The sequence below is a fragment of the Barbus barbus genome, assembly GCF_936440315.1.
Source record: "Barbus barbus genome assembly, chromosome: 34".
Lineage (NCBI taxonomy): Eukaryota > Metazoa > Chordata > Actinopteri > Cypriniformes > Cyprinidae > Barbus > Barbus barbus.
The window spans coordinates 2,406,248-2,421,373 of NC_136762.1; the positions used below are offsets into that span (position 1 = coordinate 2,406,248).

At 37.9% G+C, this 15,126-nt stretch overlaps 2 protein-coding genes across 2 annotated transcripts in view; one reads left to right on the forward strand and one right to left on the reverse strand.

The window, feature by feature from the left end:
- The window catches only part of LOC306853775 (diacylglycerol kinase delta-like), a 30,438-nt gene extending 23,365 nt beyond the window's left edge, over positions 1-7,073 (reverse strand). Inside the window, exons 1-2 of the mRNA XM_079391422.1 lie at positions 6,939-7,073; positions 202-309 (exon numbers count right to left, since the gene is read on the reverse strand). Coding sequence (XP_079247548.1) covers positions 202-309; positions 6,939-7,058 — 228 coding nt within the window. The 5' untranslated portion in view covers positions 7,059-7,073. The remainder of the gene's footprint in view (positions 1-201; positions 310-6,938) is intronic.
- A 3,444-nt stretch (positions 7,074-10,517) lies between these two features.
- On the forward strand, positions 10,518-15,027 carry LOC306853756 (uncharacterized protein; the record flags this gene model as incomplete). Its single annotated transcript, XM_079391402.1, has 5 exons — positions 10,518-10,607; positions 12,719-12,992; positions 13,074-13,154; positions 13,946-14,026; positions 14,120-15,027. The coding sequence occupies 5 exons, from the start codon at positions 10,518-10,520 to the stop codon at positions 15,025-15,027; spliced, it is 1,434 nt and encodes a 477-aa protein (XP_079247528.1).
- Between the last annotated feature and the right edge of the window lie 99 nt (positions 15,028-15,126).

The following is a 15,126-nucleotide window of genomic DNA, read 5'->3' on the forward strand; positions in this document are numbered from 1 at the left end:
TGTGTGTGTGTGTGTGTGTATATGTATGTATATGTTTAGTGATTTTAATTTTTTTTAAATAATATATTTAAATGCTCCTTTAGGTTTAGGGCTTGGGTTAGTGTGTGTTAATTATACATAGCTTTAAATACATTTAATAGAGCATAAGGTATGCTCTCATTTACACAACTAATTAAAAGTGTGTGTGTTGTTTCGACAGACCTTGGCCGTCTGAGCGTAGTACAGAGTTCTTCCCCGCAGTTTAAAATAACGTCTCTTCCAACGCTGAAAATTCGTCTGTTTCATCAACTTTCCCTCTTTTAAAATCGTCTAGAAGAAGCGAGAGAGAGAGTATGTGAAAATTCCTTTCGTTCCAGTCACCTGCATTCATTTACGCAATAAATGGCATCATCATCCTCCTCGAGCGGCTCTTTACACATCATTACATCTCCCACAAACCTTTAATGGAATGATATTTTTACACCAAGAAACCACATAACTTCACTCCAACCTCAGAAACACACACACACACACACACACAGCCTGCAGTTCCATGTTACACCTAAAGGGAGCAGCAACATGTCACTTATTTCTAATTTGCAAGCAATATTAACTATTAAACAATATTAAACTAGCAATATTGTGCTCCAGACATGAATGATTCCTCAAACCATGTGTGTTGTGTTACTTTACGAAGTAATCAGATGCACCATTTTCATCCGCTAGATCAGAAAACTGAAAAATATCCCACCACAGACACATATTAAAAGAGGGTCGGCAAACCATAAAAAGCAGTTTTCGTTCAGTCTCACAGTTTTAAACACACTGTACAAGAGCAAACATACACTTAAATAAATCAGATGTGTGGATGCTGCAAAATTCAGACTTTAAAAAACAGATTTCAAAAACTAAATTTACTGCAGAAACAGGCTGATAAAGCAGCATATCTTCAAAACTCAAGGTTGCTTTGCAGCTACAGCGAGAAAAAAGCATGCAAACTTTTCAAATGCAACTCCATCTGAATGCTTTACAAATCAGCAGAACACACTGAACATCAGGTTGCATGCAGGATTCAGACAACAGGTTTTATTAAAATGCATTCCCATATCAGCATCACAAGCAATTACAGATTCAGCATTCAACACACTTTACAATAAATACAAGCGCATAGAAAAAGAGTTTTGACCATTTTGCAATTCCATAAATGATTCTTTAAATGCATTTGCGCTAAAAGTTTTTCTGAGTCTTAATGAATCTTACAAAATATGCATAACTGGTATGGACTAGAAATTATTTAGTAAGATAAAGCAGCACAAACACAGATGTTCGGAGAGCGTAACAGACTAACCTGGCCCCTAGTGCAATCCATGAGACACAGGTCAGAGCGAGAAGAGTCTGACTGACGTGAGGCTTTTATGCCACACACAAACACACACTCACTCACTCATGCTGGTTTCCGCTGACAGTAAATGCCCTGTCTCTGCCACTGAAGACACCTGTCATTTCAGCTCACACACACACGCGATCTGAAACACACAACGCTGATCAACCCACAGGAAGCTTGACCCACTTGCGCAGCTCTCAGGCTTTGAGAAGAGCTACCAAAATAGCTCACTCCAAGCCTTGATGCAGATAATAGAGCCATTTCCTAACCGCATGCTAACTTTACATCTTTACATCCGCGTGAGCTGCAGCATGAATGACATGAGCGTTTGATGAACCCGAAGACATCATTTAATCAGGGTTATTAACTAAAAACAAAAAACTTTTTCAATACTTGAAATGATATAAACATTAACTAAAATCAAATATTAAAACTAAATATAAAAAAATGCAAACTTATTTTCAGCTAGTTGCCAATGCCACATTTCTCATTTTCGTAAAATTTATGTTAAAGTGCTAAAATAACTAAAACTATAAAATAATTTTAAATTTTAAAACAAAAATAGAAAAGCACAACAAAATTACTAAAACTTTAACTGAAATTAAAATGAAACAGAAAATAATAAAATGTCATTCAAAATATTATTAATTTATTAAAATCATTAAATAAAACTAAAAAGCGTTTTTTACTTGAAATCAAATAAACATTAACTGAAATAAAATATTTAAAAATAACAAATAAAACTTATTTTCAATACCAATGCAGAATTTCGCATTTTCATTAGTTCATCTTGTACTAAAATAACTAAAACTAAGAACTAATATTCAATAACAAAACTACACAGACATATTTTAAAAGAAAATGAAAACAGAGCATTTAAAATCTAATTGAAAATATTAACAAAAACTAGTTTATGATACTAAAATGATACTGATATGAATAAACAGAGACAAAGCCTGTGCATTCATTCATTCATATGTAAATATACTAGTCAATGTGAGCTGTAATTCCAGCTGGGTTTGTAAATGTCACCTAACTGCAATCAACGGTTGTCGTCTACAATCTGCTTAGTTGCACTATACAACTAAATGCATTGATTGTACTGTATAACGTAGAGCTTTTTATGTTAAATGTCAAAACCTGTCAAACAGCAGTTATTTGAACTGGATGAGAGAGAAATCTTGTATTTAAACAGTTTGAAGTGAAAAGTGTCTTAATGATGGATTGTTTCTTACAAACACGCAGCTTTTGTCTTCTCCAGATGTTAACTGATGGACTGGAGTGGTGTGGATTATTGTGATGTGTTTATCAGCTGCTTGGACTCTCATTCTGACGGCACCCATTCACTGCAGAGCATCCATTGCTGAGACATTGATGCAGAGACACATTTCTACAAATCTGATTAAGAAATAAACTCATCTACATCTTGGATAGCCAGAGGGTGAGTGAACTAAGCCATTAACCCAAAACATTTGCTAAATGAATAGATTTAAATGTAAATAATACAGATGAATATTGCAAGAATCAAGGACTGAGCATTCACACAGCTGTGAAAACTGCACTGAATACTGTCACAAAGATGCTTTTCAGTAAAACGTGGATCTAACTCCTAAACGAATGCTCTGAAATCAGCGAAGCGCCCGCTGGTCAAACGTGACCTTTCAGCGGACAGATGCCTGCGGTTACTGCAGCGGCCGGTCGGAGCCAGCGCTTTCATCTCACCTCTGTCTGATCAGACTCAAAGAGCCAGTGACCCATCTGAACCGTGACCTTTCTTCTTTCTCCCCCCACCGCAGCACACAGACGTGATGACAGTACAGGGGCGAGACACGGCTTCCGCTTCTCAGAATTCAGCGGCGTTTACAGGCTGGCCTCGCTGCAGCAGAGCCTCTGGCCACCCACACATTACTGTTACCTCAACTAATGCATCTCTAGACAAGCGCACTTCCCCTAGACTTCAAGGAATCGTGCACTTAAAATAGCAAACCATCATTTAGCCTCATGTCCATGTCTGGTCCCTAAACACTTGGTTCAAAGACGAAAAAAGGTGTTTTCAAGCATCAAAAGCATAAAAGTATAACACAGCTTTTAAACTTTTTCCATACATTAGATGTGTCCTGTTTAATTAATTTTTTTCAGAGCAAAAAGTTATGACGATCAAACATTTTTACCATGATTTACGTCAGTCAGTGTGACAATAGTTTATACACCAAAAAATCTTGCCAGACATTTTTACAGAATCATAGAATGACCATAAAAAACTATTTAAGGCTCAAGGTGCAGCTCCCCAAAAACTAATTAATTGTCATTTTAAATCTTTACCACTATCTTTGCCACTAAACTGCTAGTTTTACCAAACAATTGGTCAGCATGCTTTTAATCATTTAGAATATAATAAATTTTAGTATGATCACTATATTATATAATATACTGTATATATATAATATATATATGTGTGACCCTGGAGCACAAAACCAGTCATAAGTGTCAATTTAGCAAATTTACATCACATGAAAGCTGAATACATAATATTTCCATTGATGTATGGTTTGTTATGATAGGACAATATTTGGCTGAGATACAACTATTTGAAAATCTGGAATCTGAGGGAGTAAAAAAAAACGAAATATTGGGAAAATCACCTTTAAAGTTGTTCAAATGAAGTTCTTAGCAATGCATATTACTAATCAAAAATTAAGTTTTGATATATTTACGGTAGGAAATGTACAAAATATCTTCATGGAACATGATCTTAATATCCTAATGATTTTTGGCATAAAAGAGAAATGTATAATTTTGACCCATACTATGTATTGTTGGCTATTGCTGCAAATATACCCCAGCGACTTAAGACTGGTTTTGTGCTCCAGGGTCACACACATATATATATACACATATATATAAATAAATAAATAAATACAGGTTTTTTCACAAAAGTTATTTGAAAAACTAAAGTAGACACTTTACTTGCATATAATATATAATAATCCCACTTTTGCTGGACAATGAGCTAAATTTCACCTTTTGTGTTTCAGATTGAATTTTTGCAACATTAATGCTTTAAATTGGCTGTGTATATAAAACAGGTACATCATGCAAAAATCAGTCACAAAAATTTTTTATATAGTATATATGTATAGTTTTTGCTCAACTTTACCTTTATATTAGAGTAAAAATGGCAATCACCAAAAATCATTCAACTTTTACAGTTGATTTATTACATTAAGAAAAAACAACAACTTTTTTTGTATTACAAGTTTTCTGAAATGTTTAAATACACAATTTAGGTATTTTCTTGTTAAGTGTACATTAATTTGAATAAATGCCAAGAACAGAAATCTGAAGCCAAGTTCTTAATTATTGTTAATATTAGAGTTGCAAGTTTTTACAGAAGGGCTTTTGGATTTCTCTCTTTATTACTGAATAACTTAAATACTGTCAGCATCCAGGATATAAATTAAGATGTATCCTATATAAACAAACCCCTCCTCCTTCATAACATAGGCGTAGATATGAATAAAACGGCTAAATCTGGTGTTTGTCAGTGCTGCAGAAGTGGAGAAAAAAAACTAATTTAAAAAAAAATACGTAATTGAAGTCAACAGACCCAAATAGATCAAATGTAAGAACATACACTTAAATGTGCATTTTATATGTTTTCTTTCCACTAAACTGAATGAAAAACATCACGGAAAGCTCAAAACTAAACCAGTTCATGAAAAACCAATGCTTTTCCCCGTAGTGTCCTGCTTTAAACACACATAAGCGCTTTCTACAGACTGGCTGTGAATCGCCCTTCGGCATGAGCAAACAATACCGGTTCGTTTTCTAGGTGAAAGATATTAAACAATAAATCACAGACACCATAAGAGCATATAAATGATGCAAACACGGATCATCTCCGGTCCATCCTGAGCAACAGAGCATCATCTCACATATCTAGTGTGTGATCTCACTAACCGGATACACACAGGCTTTTGAGGCTCTGTTACTGAACAGCTCTCATATACACAGTGCTTTTCATAGCAAGCTAATGACATTTGCAAAAATACTTTATCCTAACCATAACCATAAATCTAGACCTAATTCACACTGAAAGCAACTGATATTTAGAGATAGCAAAATCATGATTTTGATGGTTTATCTTTGAGTCTTTCGAACAGGGCAATGAGGTTATGCATTAGTGAAACCAGATCCAGCATACTACAAGAATGCACTAAACCAAAGAATTCAGTCAAAACGGCAAGATCACGCTTTCAGGAAGTCAATGCTGCAAGAACATGTTCTCTTATTCTTTATCACTTTATCTTACATTTAAGCTAACGGAACAAGCATAAAATGTCAACACTATTACTATGATTCTGATCGCACCTACTGATTTTTAATAAGTATGAATAGTGATAACTCATAATTCAACCTTTGGTTTAGCAGCTCAGATCTTAAAGCTGTAGGATTCACAGCATCTGTTTTAAAATAACACGCTAGTTTGAGCTAAAATGCAAAGGATACGTTATATCTCCAGCAAACAGATGCTTTCCCAACCTTATTTTACTTTACATATCTATATTTTTATGATAGTGGAAGCTGAATCCAAGTTACTACAGTTTTACTGTAATAAAAATAAAAAATGATAACTATGGCATATGGAGAAAAACTGACTACCAGAGGGTATTCTTGTAAGGTTTGAGCTTGTAAAATGAACAGAAACGGAGAGATAGACATGCTACCTTACAAAATGAACCATGGTAGCCAGTTTCTACCAAAATGAAGAAATGTTTGCACATATTTTGTGGTAAAAACACTTTATTTTGATGATCGCTTTTGAGCATTCTGACAATAAGTAACGTTGCACCACCTACATGTCATTAGAAGACTGTCAGATTAATATCTGCTAACTCTTTATTGTAATGGTCTCCTAACAGACCTTCTACTGACTATCAGTAACTTTGCAAAGTACATGTCAACTTCTACTAACACTCTATTGAGAGCTAAGAGGTGTAACGTTACTCATAGTCAACAGAATGTGTTAAAGGACCATTAAAATAAAGCCTAACCTATTTTACTACTGTTTATAATATTATATATGATAAAAAAAAATAATATGTAATTTCCTTACAATAATTTTAAAAGCTTTTAGACACTTTCTATCGTTTCTTCCTTTTTATTATTATTTATGACTATTTTTTACCACAGTAAAAACAACTGCAGCAACTGTTGTACTGCAGTAGAAAGTATGGTCATTTTTTTGGAAGGGAATTTGCGTTTGAATGTAACACGCCGCGCTTTCATTGAGCTGCAAATGTTACAGTGTTTCATTTTCAAACTCGCAGATTCCAAACAAACAGTTACAATGTTGCAATAGAGTACAAAACGCGCGCGCACAGTCCGCTCATCTCAGCCCCGCGTGGTTCCGTTATATTCACACGCTCTCGTCTCAGCGACCGGTGTCGGTGTCGGTCGGAACCGGAGGCTCTGGACACACAGGAAATGTCGCGGATCTCAGACGGGCCGCTCGGTCTGAGGCGCTTTACTCTTTGCAAACCCACCCCAAACACGCACGCACGCGGTGTATTACCTTTCTCCGGATCTGACCTGACGTGGAGACCTTCCGTATGAGTTTCTGCGGGGATCCGTGCTCCTGCTCCGGCTCGCTGTCCGACGACTCGGCCTCAGCAGCAGCACCGACCGCCGCCATCCTGCGCTCCAGCCCCCGGGATTCACACTCTGTTCCAGCGGGACCGGCCTCACAGCGCCGCCGCACGGACAGACCGAACACTGCCGCCGGGAGCGCCGCCTACCGGACAGAGGAGCTGTAGCATAACGAGGGGCCCCCAAAATATCTGGATTCTGGACGCACAAGTCACACTTAAAATGACTGAATGTCATCCCAGTTAACAACGTTCTTAGACGCTCAAGGAAGTTCATTCTAAAAGTTAAGAACAAATGTTTTTCTACACTCTAAAAAATGCTAGGTTGTTTCAACCCAACTTTGAGTCAAATATGGACTAACCCAACTTTTGGGTTAAAAAATTTAACCCAGGTGGTGGGTGGGGAAGTCGTGGCCTAATAGTTAGAGAGTCGGACTCGTAATCCAAAGGTTGCGGGTTTGAGTCTCGGGCCGGCAGGGATTGTAGGTGGGGGGAGTGAATACCACGACTGAACCCCCAACTGCTCCCCGGGCGCTGCAGCATAAATGGCTGCCCACTGCTCCGGGTGTGTGTCCAGGGTGTGTGTGTGTGCACTTAGGATTCCGAGTATGGGTCACCATACTTGGCAGTATGTCACTTTACTCACTCATTATTTAGCAGACGCTTTTATCCAAAGCAACTTTCAACTCAGGACAACAGAAGCAATCAATTGTAGTATTAAAACAACTAAAAACAGATCCAAAACTAAAAGCTAAAACTTTATAAATACTACCTAAACACATTTTAAAAATAAAGAAATTAAATAAAAATGACAAATGCATACAACACAATTTCAAAATTTAACATTTAAATTAAAAACAAAAAATAAAGCTAAAAACAATTCAAAATATTAAACAACAAAAGGTATGAGTATAATAATGATTCTAACATAACACTAGCCAAACACCAAAAAACAACATATATATAAAATATCATTTCCATTTAGTTTGAAGTATTAAATTAACTAAAATTAAATAAAACTAAAACTTAAAAAAAGACCTATACAGACATAATAAATTCAGACATTATTTAACTAAAATTAAAATAGATAACAAATACAAATCAGGACAGTATAGTTTATCAGTAATCCTAAGAAATAACACTGAGCCAAACACACATGCTGAAAACAACAACTTACACATAGTAAGAAATGGTTATAAAAACTGAAACAGAAGTGAAACAAGTAGAAAAGAGGAGAAATAAAAAGCGATACTTACATCCTCTGCTGGTGTCCCAGCCCGGTGGAGTCACACGGTAGAGTCCATGGTCTTTACACTCTTCGGTCATCACACGAGGAGGACTTCACACGACGGCTGCCAATGTAAACTAAGCTTTTTAAAATGATCTGTTCTTAAAACATTAGCACAAAAATGTTATTTATAACATTATTTTTTTATGAAACTTTCTGAACGCTCATCTAACGTTTTTTTATTTTATTTTATTTTACTACTTGTTAATTAAATGTTTCCTTAACATTCATATAACCAAGAAAAAAAAGCTGGATGTGATCATTCATAAATTAATGGGAACATTCAAACACAGTATATTTATAAACTGGATTGCATTAGATTACAAAACAATCTAACTAAGGAACATGTATTTTAAAGAAAGATACCAAAAGCATGCTTTCAGTCAAAAAGAAGTTTGTACCATTTTAAATGTTAAAACAATAGATAAAGTGTTTAAAATAAAAGCCACTTTGTGTTTATTAAACTTCATTGGAGCATAGTTCAACTGACTTCCAACTAAAAATCACCAAAACACAGCTGATTTAATTGCTAAAATGAAGCAAATCACACCTGTAAACAGTCTGAATCAGAGGAGTGAAATATGCACAGATCAAGAACCTTTTAAAGTCACATTTTGATGTGAGAGGACAACAGAGGATAGACTTTTTCACTGAATGAAGTGTTATGGATTATAAACTCATATCTTAGCTAAGTGAAAATGACTTGATGTATTTGTTTCAGCTTTTGTCTTCTCCAGATGTTAACTGATAGACTGGAGTGGTGTGGATTATTGTGATGTTTTTATCAGACTCTCATTCTGACGGCACCCATTCACTGCAGAGCAAGTGATGGAATGCTACATTTACGAACAACCCTGTTAAATAATGTACTATTCCACAAATCAAATAATTAATTCAAAAATCCAACATCCTTTCGGGAAGGTAGGAAGTGTGCCGCCTCTTTTTATGTCACTTTATGTATTGTTTTGGATATCATCTTTTTTTTTTAACCATATTTGACATCGTCCACATGAATGAATGAATGAATGAATGACAACAGCCTGCAGCGAAATGTTGAAGCTGAGGTTATGGAACGGTCTAGAATATAATAGCGAGAGTGTGTGTTTCCTGTAAATATACACCCTAATGTAATAAATACAGCAATGATTGCCGAGTATGTAACTGTAGACTTGATCCTGATGGGTTTTAGGGGGGTTATGTAGCACATACAGCTGTAATGGAATTCCTCATAAAGACAATAAACACAGCACGGCCGTGTAAAGAAGTGCAGGACAGTAGAAACAGGGTCAGGAGCTGGGCGGTGCTGTGAAGAAGCGGCCGTGGCTTTGTTTGTGTTTGTGTGTCCAGTTTCACATCTGTGTTTCACATCTTGCCAATGCATGCTTCCTCAGTAATACACACTAGCTCTCATTAGGATGCTTTCCCTTCAAATAACACATTCTTTCTAAACAACACAGCATTGACTTCAGTAACACTCGTTAATTCTCTTTCACAAATACACACAAACACACACCTTTCACAGTAATTCTTTCTTTTTACATGCTACCGTGTGATAGGGAAGAAAACTGAGAAGGAAACCGATCCTGCATAATGTGTGTGTGTGCATGTGTCTGTTTTACCACGCATCACGCATGATCTTTGTTGCATAAACACCTTTTTATGTCCACTATTGTAGCAGCATACACTGTTAAAAATGTTTTTTTTCTCTCAAAGTTGTAAATAAAACAAATATTATCAGAGTGTATTTTACAATGAAAATACCATTTCATTCTTTCTACTTCAAAATGTAATGCTTAATTCTTTTTTAACTAGGAATTTCAGAGTGAAAATTGTTTCAACAATTAATAGTGTCATTATTCAACTCGATTTTGTTCAATTTTGATTCATCTCTGTATGGTGTCAATGTTGCAAAGTTTGTCAATTATGAAAAATTAAATTCATCACTAAAGCAGTTTTAAAGTTTTAATTGTGCAGAGTTCATCAGTTAATTTCTATATCATTTTAAAATCCTTGTTTTTATTATTTTTAATTCCTTGTTTTTATTGCTGTGATTATTATTTTTAATGATTATTTCACTTGCTTTTATGTAAAGCACTTTGAATTACCACGGTGTATGAAATGTGCTATATAAATAAACTGGCCTTGCGGTAAATTCAGTTGATTGGATATGATTTGGAAAGGCACACACCTGTCTATAAGGTCTCACAGTTAACAAAGCATGTCAGAGCACAAACCAAGCCATAAAGTCCAAGGAATTCCCTGTAGACCTCCGAGACAGGCTTGCATCGAGGCACAGATCTGGGGAAGGGTACAGAAACATTTCTGCAGCATTGAAGGTTCACAGAAGCATATAGTCTCTGTTACCCTTAATGGAAGAAGTTTGAAACAAGCAGGACTCTTCGTAGAGCTGACCTCCTGGCCAAACTGAGCAATTGATGGAGAAGGGCTTGTCTAGACTGGTGACCAAGAACCTGGAGATATGTGGAGATAGGAGAAACCTACAGAAGGACAAACATCACTGCAACACTCCACAGATCTGGGTTTTATGGCAGTGTGGCCAAAATAAATCCTCTCTTCAGTGAAGACAAAAGAAAACACACTTGGAATTTACAAAAAGCACCTAAAGGACCCTCAGACTTTGAGAAACAGGATTCTCTGGTCTGATGAACCTCAATTCTAAGCATTATGTTTGAAGGGAACCAGCTCTGCTCATCACCTGCAGAGTACCATCCCAAAAGTAAAGTGTGCTGGAAGCAGCCTCATGCTGTTTTTCAGCGGCAGGGACTGAGGGACTCATCAGAGTAGAAGAAAAGCTGCACCAAAATATTGAGATAGCCTTAATGAAAACCTAGTCCACAGCATTCAGAACCTCAGACTGGGCAGAAGGTTCACCTTCCAACAGGACAATGACCCTAAGCACACAGCAAGAGTGGTTTATAGACAACTCTGTGAATGTCCTTGAGTGACCCAGCCACAGCCTGGGATTGAACCTGATCAAATATTTCTGGAGAAACCTGAAAATGTGCATCTGCGTTATTCTACATCCCTAATCCTACCCAATACCTAAATTTAACAACTACCTTACTAACTATTAATAAGCAGCAAATTAGTAATTTATTGAGGGAAAAGTCGTATAGTTAATAGTGAATAAGTGGCCTTTTGAGTCCTGAAAGACTTCTTGTTTAAAAATAAACAAATAATAAATACTAAAATGATAATTATTATAACAAATAATGTCTTGTTTGTTCTTGTTTGAAATGCTCCAACAAAGAGTGAAATATTTTGAAAGTCACATTGTGTCAACAAATAACTTATTTTAAATCATAATATGCAATTTAGCGCATAATAATCTGGGAAATAATAGACAGAACTGTATGAAACAAATAGCACAGCCATCGCTCTTCAATAAATTCAGTGTGGCGCTTTTGCTGTCAAAATAAAAGATTAAAATAACAAATGTACTGCTGCATTATGGGATACTCTTCACAGATCTGTGATAAGATATTCCAGGTATTACTTGTTACATATTCTGTTGACTGGCTCTTACAGAAAGAGAATCCTCTGTGTGTGTGTGTGTGTGTGAGAGATCTGATCTGGATCGGGTCGGAGGCCTGCCGTGTTCCCATACTTCCCTGTATTATAAATCATCTCCAGAGACGCATCAACTCTCTCCTGTTACAGTCCTGACGGAGCCACGCCTGCTCTCACACTGCTGTGTCTCACACACAAAGGCAGAAGCTTTCTCTCCACTATATTATTACTCATGATATTCTGGCCTAATGAGGTCGCAGAGAATGAGAGAGGAAAAAAACCCAAGTCCCAGCGGTCAAATACACACAAACACAGGCACAGGTGCAGGTATATAAGTGCAGGTCGTCAGAACATCAGAGATTTTTTCACACACTTAACAAGATGCTGCTTCACTGGAACATGGTGGGTGATCAATGTGTCTATCCGTCTTACCTAACTGCTGTTAATGAAAATGACGGTTAATCACTTAAAAAAAGCTAAACAGAGTTAAATATTTAGTGTTGTAGTTGAGTTTTTTTTTGTTCCATTATACAGTATTTTCTATATTATTCTTTATTTTATAGCAAAATTGGTATATTTATCAGATGTGTTTTCCAGGTCAAAGGTGCTCAAACTTTTGCTCACCAAAGATGGATAGATAGATATTTTGAAACAATTTTTAAATTTACAAATTTAGAAGTAGAAAGTCTGAAAAAGCAGTCTCTTGTAAAACCTACTTTAATAATCTTTTATTTAAAATGACAATATCAACCAGTCAGAACATACTATCCAGCAATGCTGTAGCAGCCATTACAATTAAACAATCTGGACTCTTCTTGCTGTGAGACAGTAACAAAATATTTTAAAGGTGCTCTGTAATTAGATTTAACTCTATGTTTTTGTCTACAGGACATAAGGTGTATCGTAGGGGTGTTGGTGTGTTTGTCTTTCGGCCAGTGTGCTTTACCTCCTGAACTCCGTGTAACAGAGCTTGGGTTAATGCCCACTGACAACGGGACACAGGGACAAACGGGATTTGCGGAGCCTGATTTATCCTATTGTCAGATGATTCTGGAAGCTCCGGTTCCACCCACAGCGGACCAGGTACCCTGGTTCTGCATCTGCTCCGCTTGCTCCGGAAACCGAGGCCAGAAAGGAGACAGAGGCGACCGCGGACTGCCAGGTACGAACTCCACTGCATTGTCTTACACATACTCTGTTTATTATCGTCAAAGGTTTTACTAACTGCATCTGTTACTCACAGGAGTTCCTGGTAGTTCAGGTCCAAGAGGCCTCACTGGGTTTCCCGGCCGTCCAGGATTCACAGGACGTCCTGGCATAAAGGGTGAGACTCGAGAACAAGTCTTGTATGATGCATTTTATTCAGTATGTGTGCGCGTCAGTGTTGGGGAAGCTAGTTTGAAATTGTGGCTTCCCATACTACAAGCTTCCCGCTTGTAGTGGCGAAATGATTGGTTTAAGTTACTATCTTGGATGCATTTCCAAAAAGCATTGAAAACTTAAAGGGATAGTTCACCTAAAAATGAACATTTTGTCATTTATACAAGTTTCTTTCTTCTGTTAAAAACAAGAAATATATTCTAGAGAATGCAGATAACCAACTGTTTGGTTAGCAACATTCTTCAAAATATCATCTTTTTGTCATTTTTTACGGATTACGTCCAAGTAACAGGCAGGTGTGTTGAAGCAGGGCTGGAACTGAAGAATGCAGGAAGGTAGCTCTCCAAAAGCAGGGTTGGAGGCGCCTGGCCTTAGACCTTAAACTCTTAGTCTACACCCTGAAATCTACAATTGTAACCCAAACTCTTAACTAATTCCCAACCTTCTAAACCTAAACTTTACCTATTCCCTAGACCTATACCCAGCATTCTGAACCTTCACCCAAACTTCTAACTACACCCAACATTCTACACCTAAACATTAATTGAATTCCTAGACCTGCACCCTGATCTGTTAACCTACACCCATCATTCTGAACCTTCACCCAAAATGTTCATTTTTGGATGAACTATCCCTTTAAGTAGATCATAGAGACCATGGTCAGTTAGTTACTCTCAAAAACTGGTGTTAATTTAAATCGAGTTAAATCTGGTAATGTAATTTACACACCCACAGGTGAGAAAGGTGATGCAGGAGATAAGGGTGACATTGGTCATACTGGAGTTTCAGGTCCGAAGGGAGACAGGGGATTTAAAGGTTAGTGAATTTTCATTAATCTATTAGCATTTACATACACACAATGCCCATTATGGGTCTTGGTGACCATATTATCATATATGTGCTTCCCAGGTGAGAAGGGTGACCGTGGTTTTGATGGTTCTTCGGGAGAACAGGGTCCAAAGGGCGAAGATGGTCAGTGCCCGGAGACCTGTGAGCCCTTACCAGGGCCAGCAGGTGAGCCAGGTCTTCCCGGCCCCGCAGGTGCACGAGGGTTACCTGGGCTAAATGGAGACCCTGGTCCCAAAGGGATGAAGGGCGATCTGGGTGTGGCGGGGGGGCCTGGCGTTCCAGGTGTACCAGGGGAGAAGGGTGACCAAGGTCCACAGGGCCTGTGCAATTGTAAGGATGGGGCTACAGGAGCCCAGGGTCAAACAGGTGAAAAGGGTGAGAAGGGAGGCCAGGGCCTGACAGGGCCAGCGGGTCAAACTGGAGGCACAGGACCTAAAGGTGATCAGGGAGATATGGGAATGACTGGTATGCCCGGACCTTGTTCACCCACTGTGCAATCTGGTTTTTCTGCTGCTTTACTCACCTCCTTTCCTATGCCGAGCCGCCCAGTGCCTTTCAAACGGATCATCTACAACTTAAACCAGCACTACAACCCTGATAACGGCGTCTACACCGCCCCAGTTAACGGAACCTACGTGTTTAGCTACCATCTGCAAGTGTCCGTCCGTATGCTAAAGGTTGGACTCTTCCACAATTTCGAGGCCATGGTGAGGACAACTACGCCAGTGGAAATTAATACCGCCTCTCAGCAGGTGGTGATGAGTCTGCACCAGGGTGACTGGGTGTGGTTGCAAGTGAAAGACTCCACCACTAACGGCATGTACACCGCCAGCGAGGGCAGCAGCACATTCAGCGGGTTTTTGCTGTACCCAGACAGATGTGATGAAATGTTTGGAAGAGATGGCCCTGGAAACAATGGAAATAGTCCAGATTTCCCTGAAGGTGCTCTTTCCTGGGGAATTCCATAGAGGCCCATATGTATACCTTACCCTCTTACCCTACACCTTAAATCCTTAACCAACCCCTACATTCTAAACCACCACCTTCAGCCCAGACAAGGAGCAGCC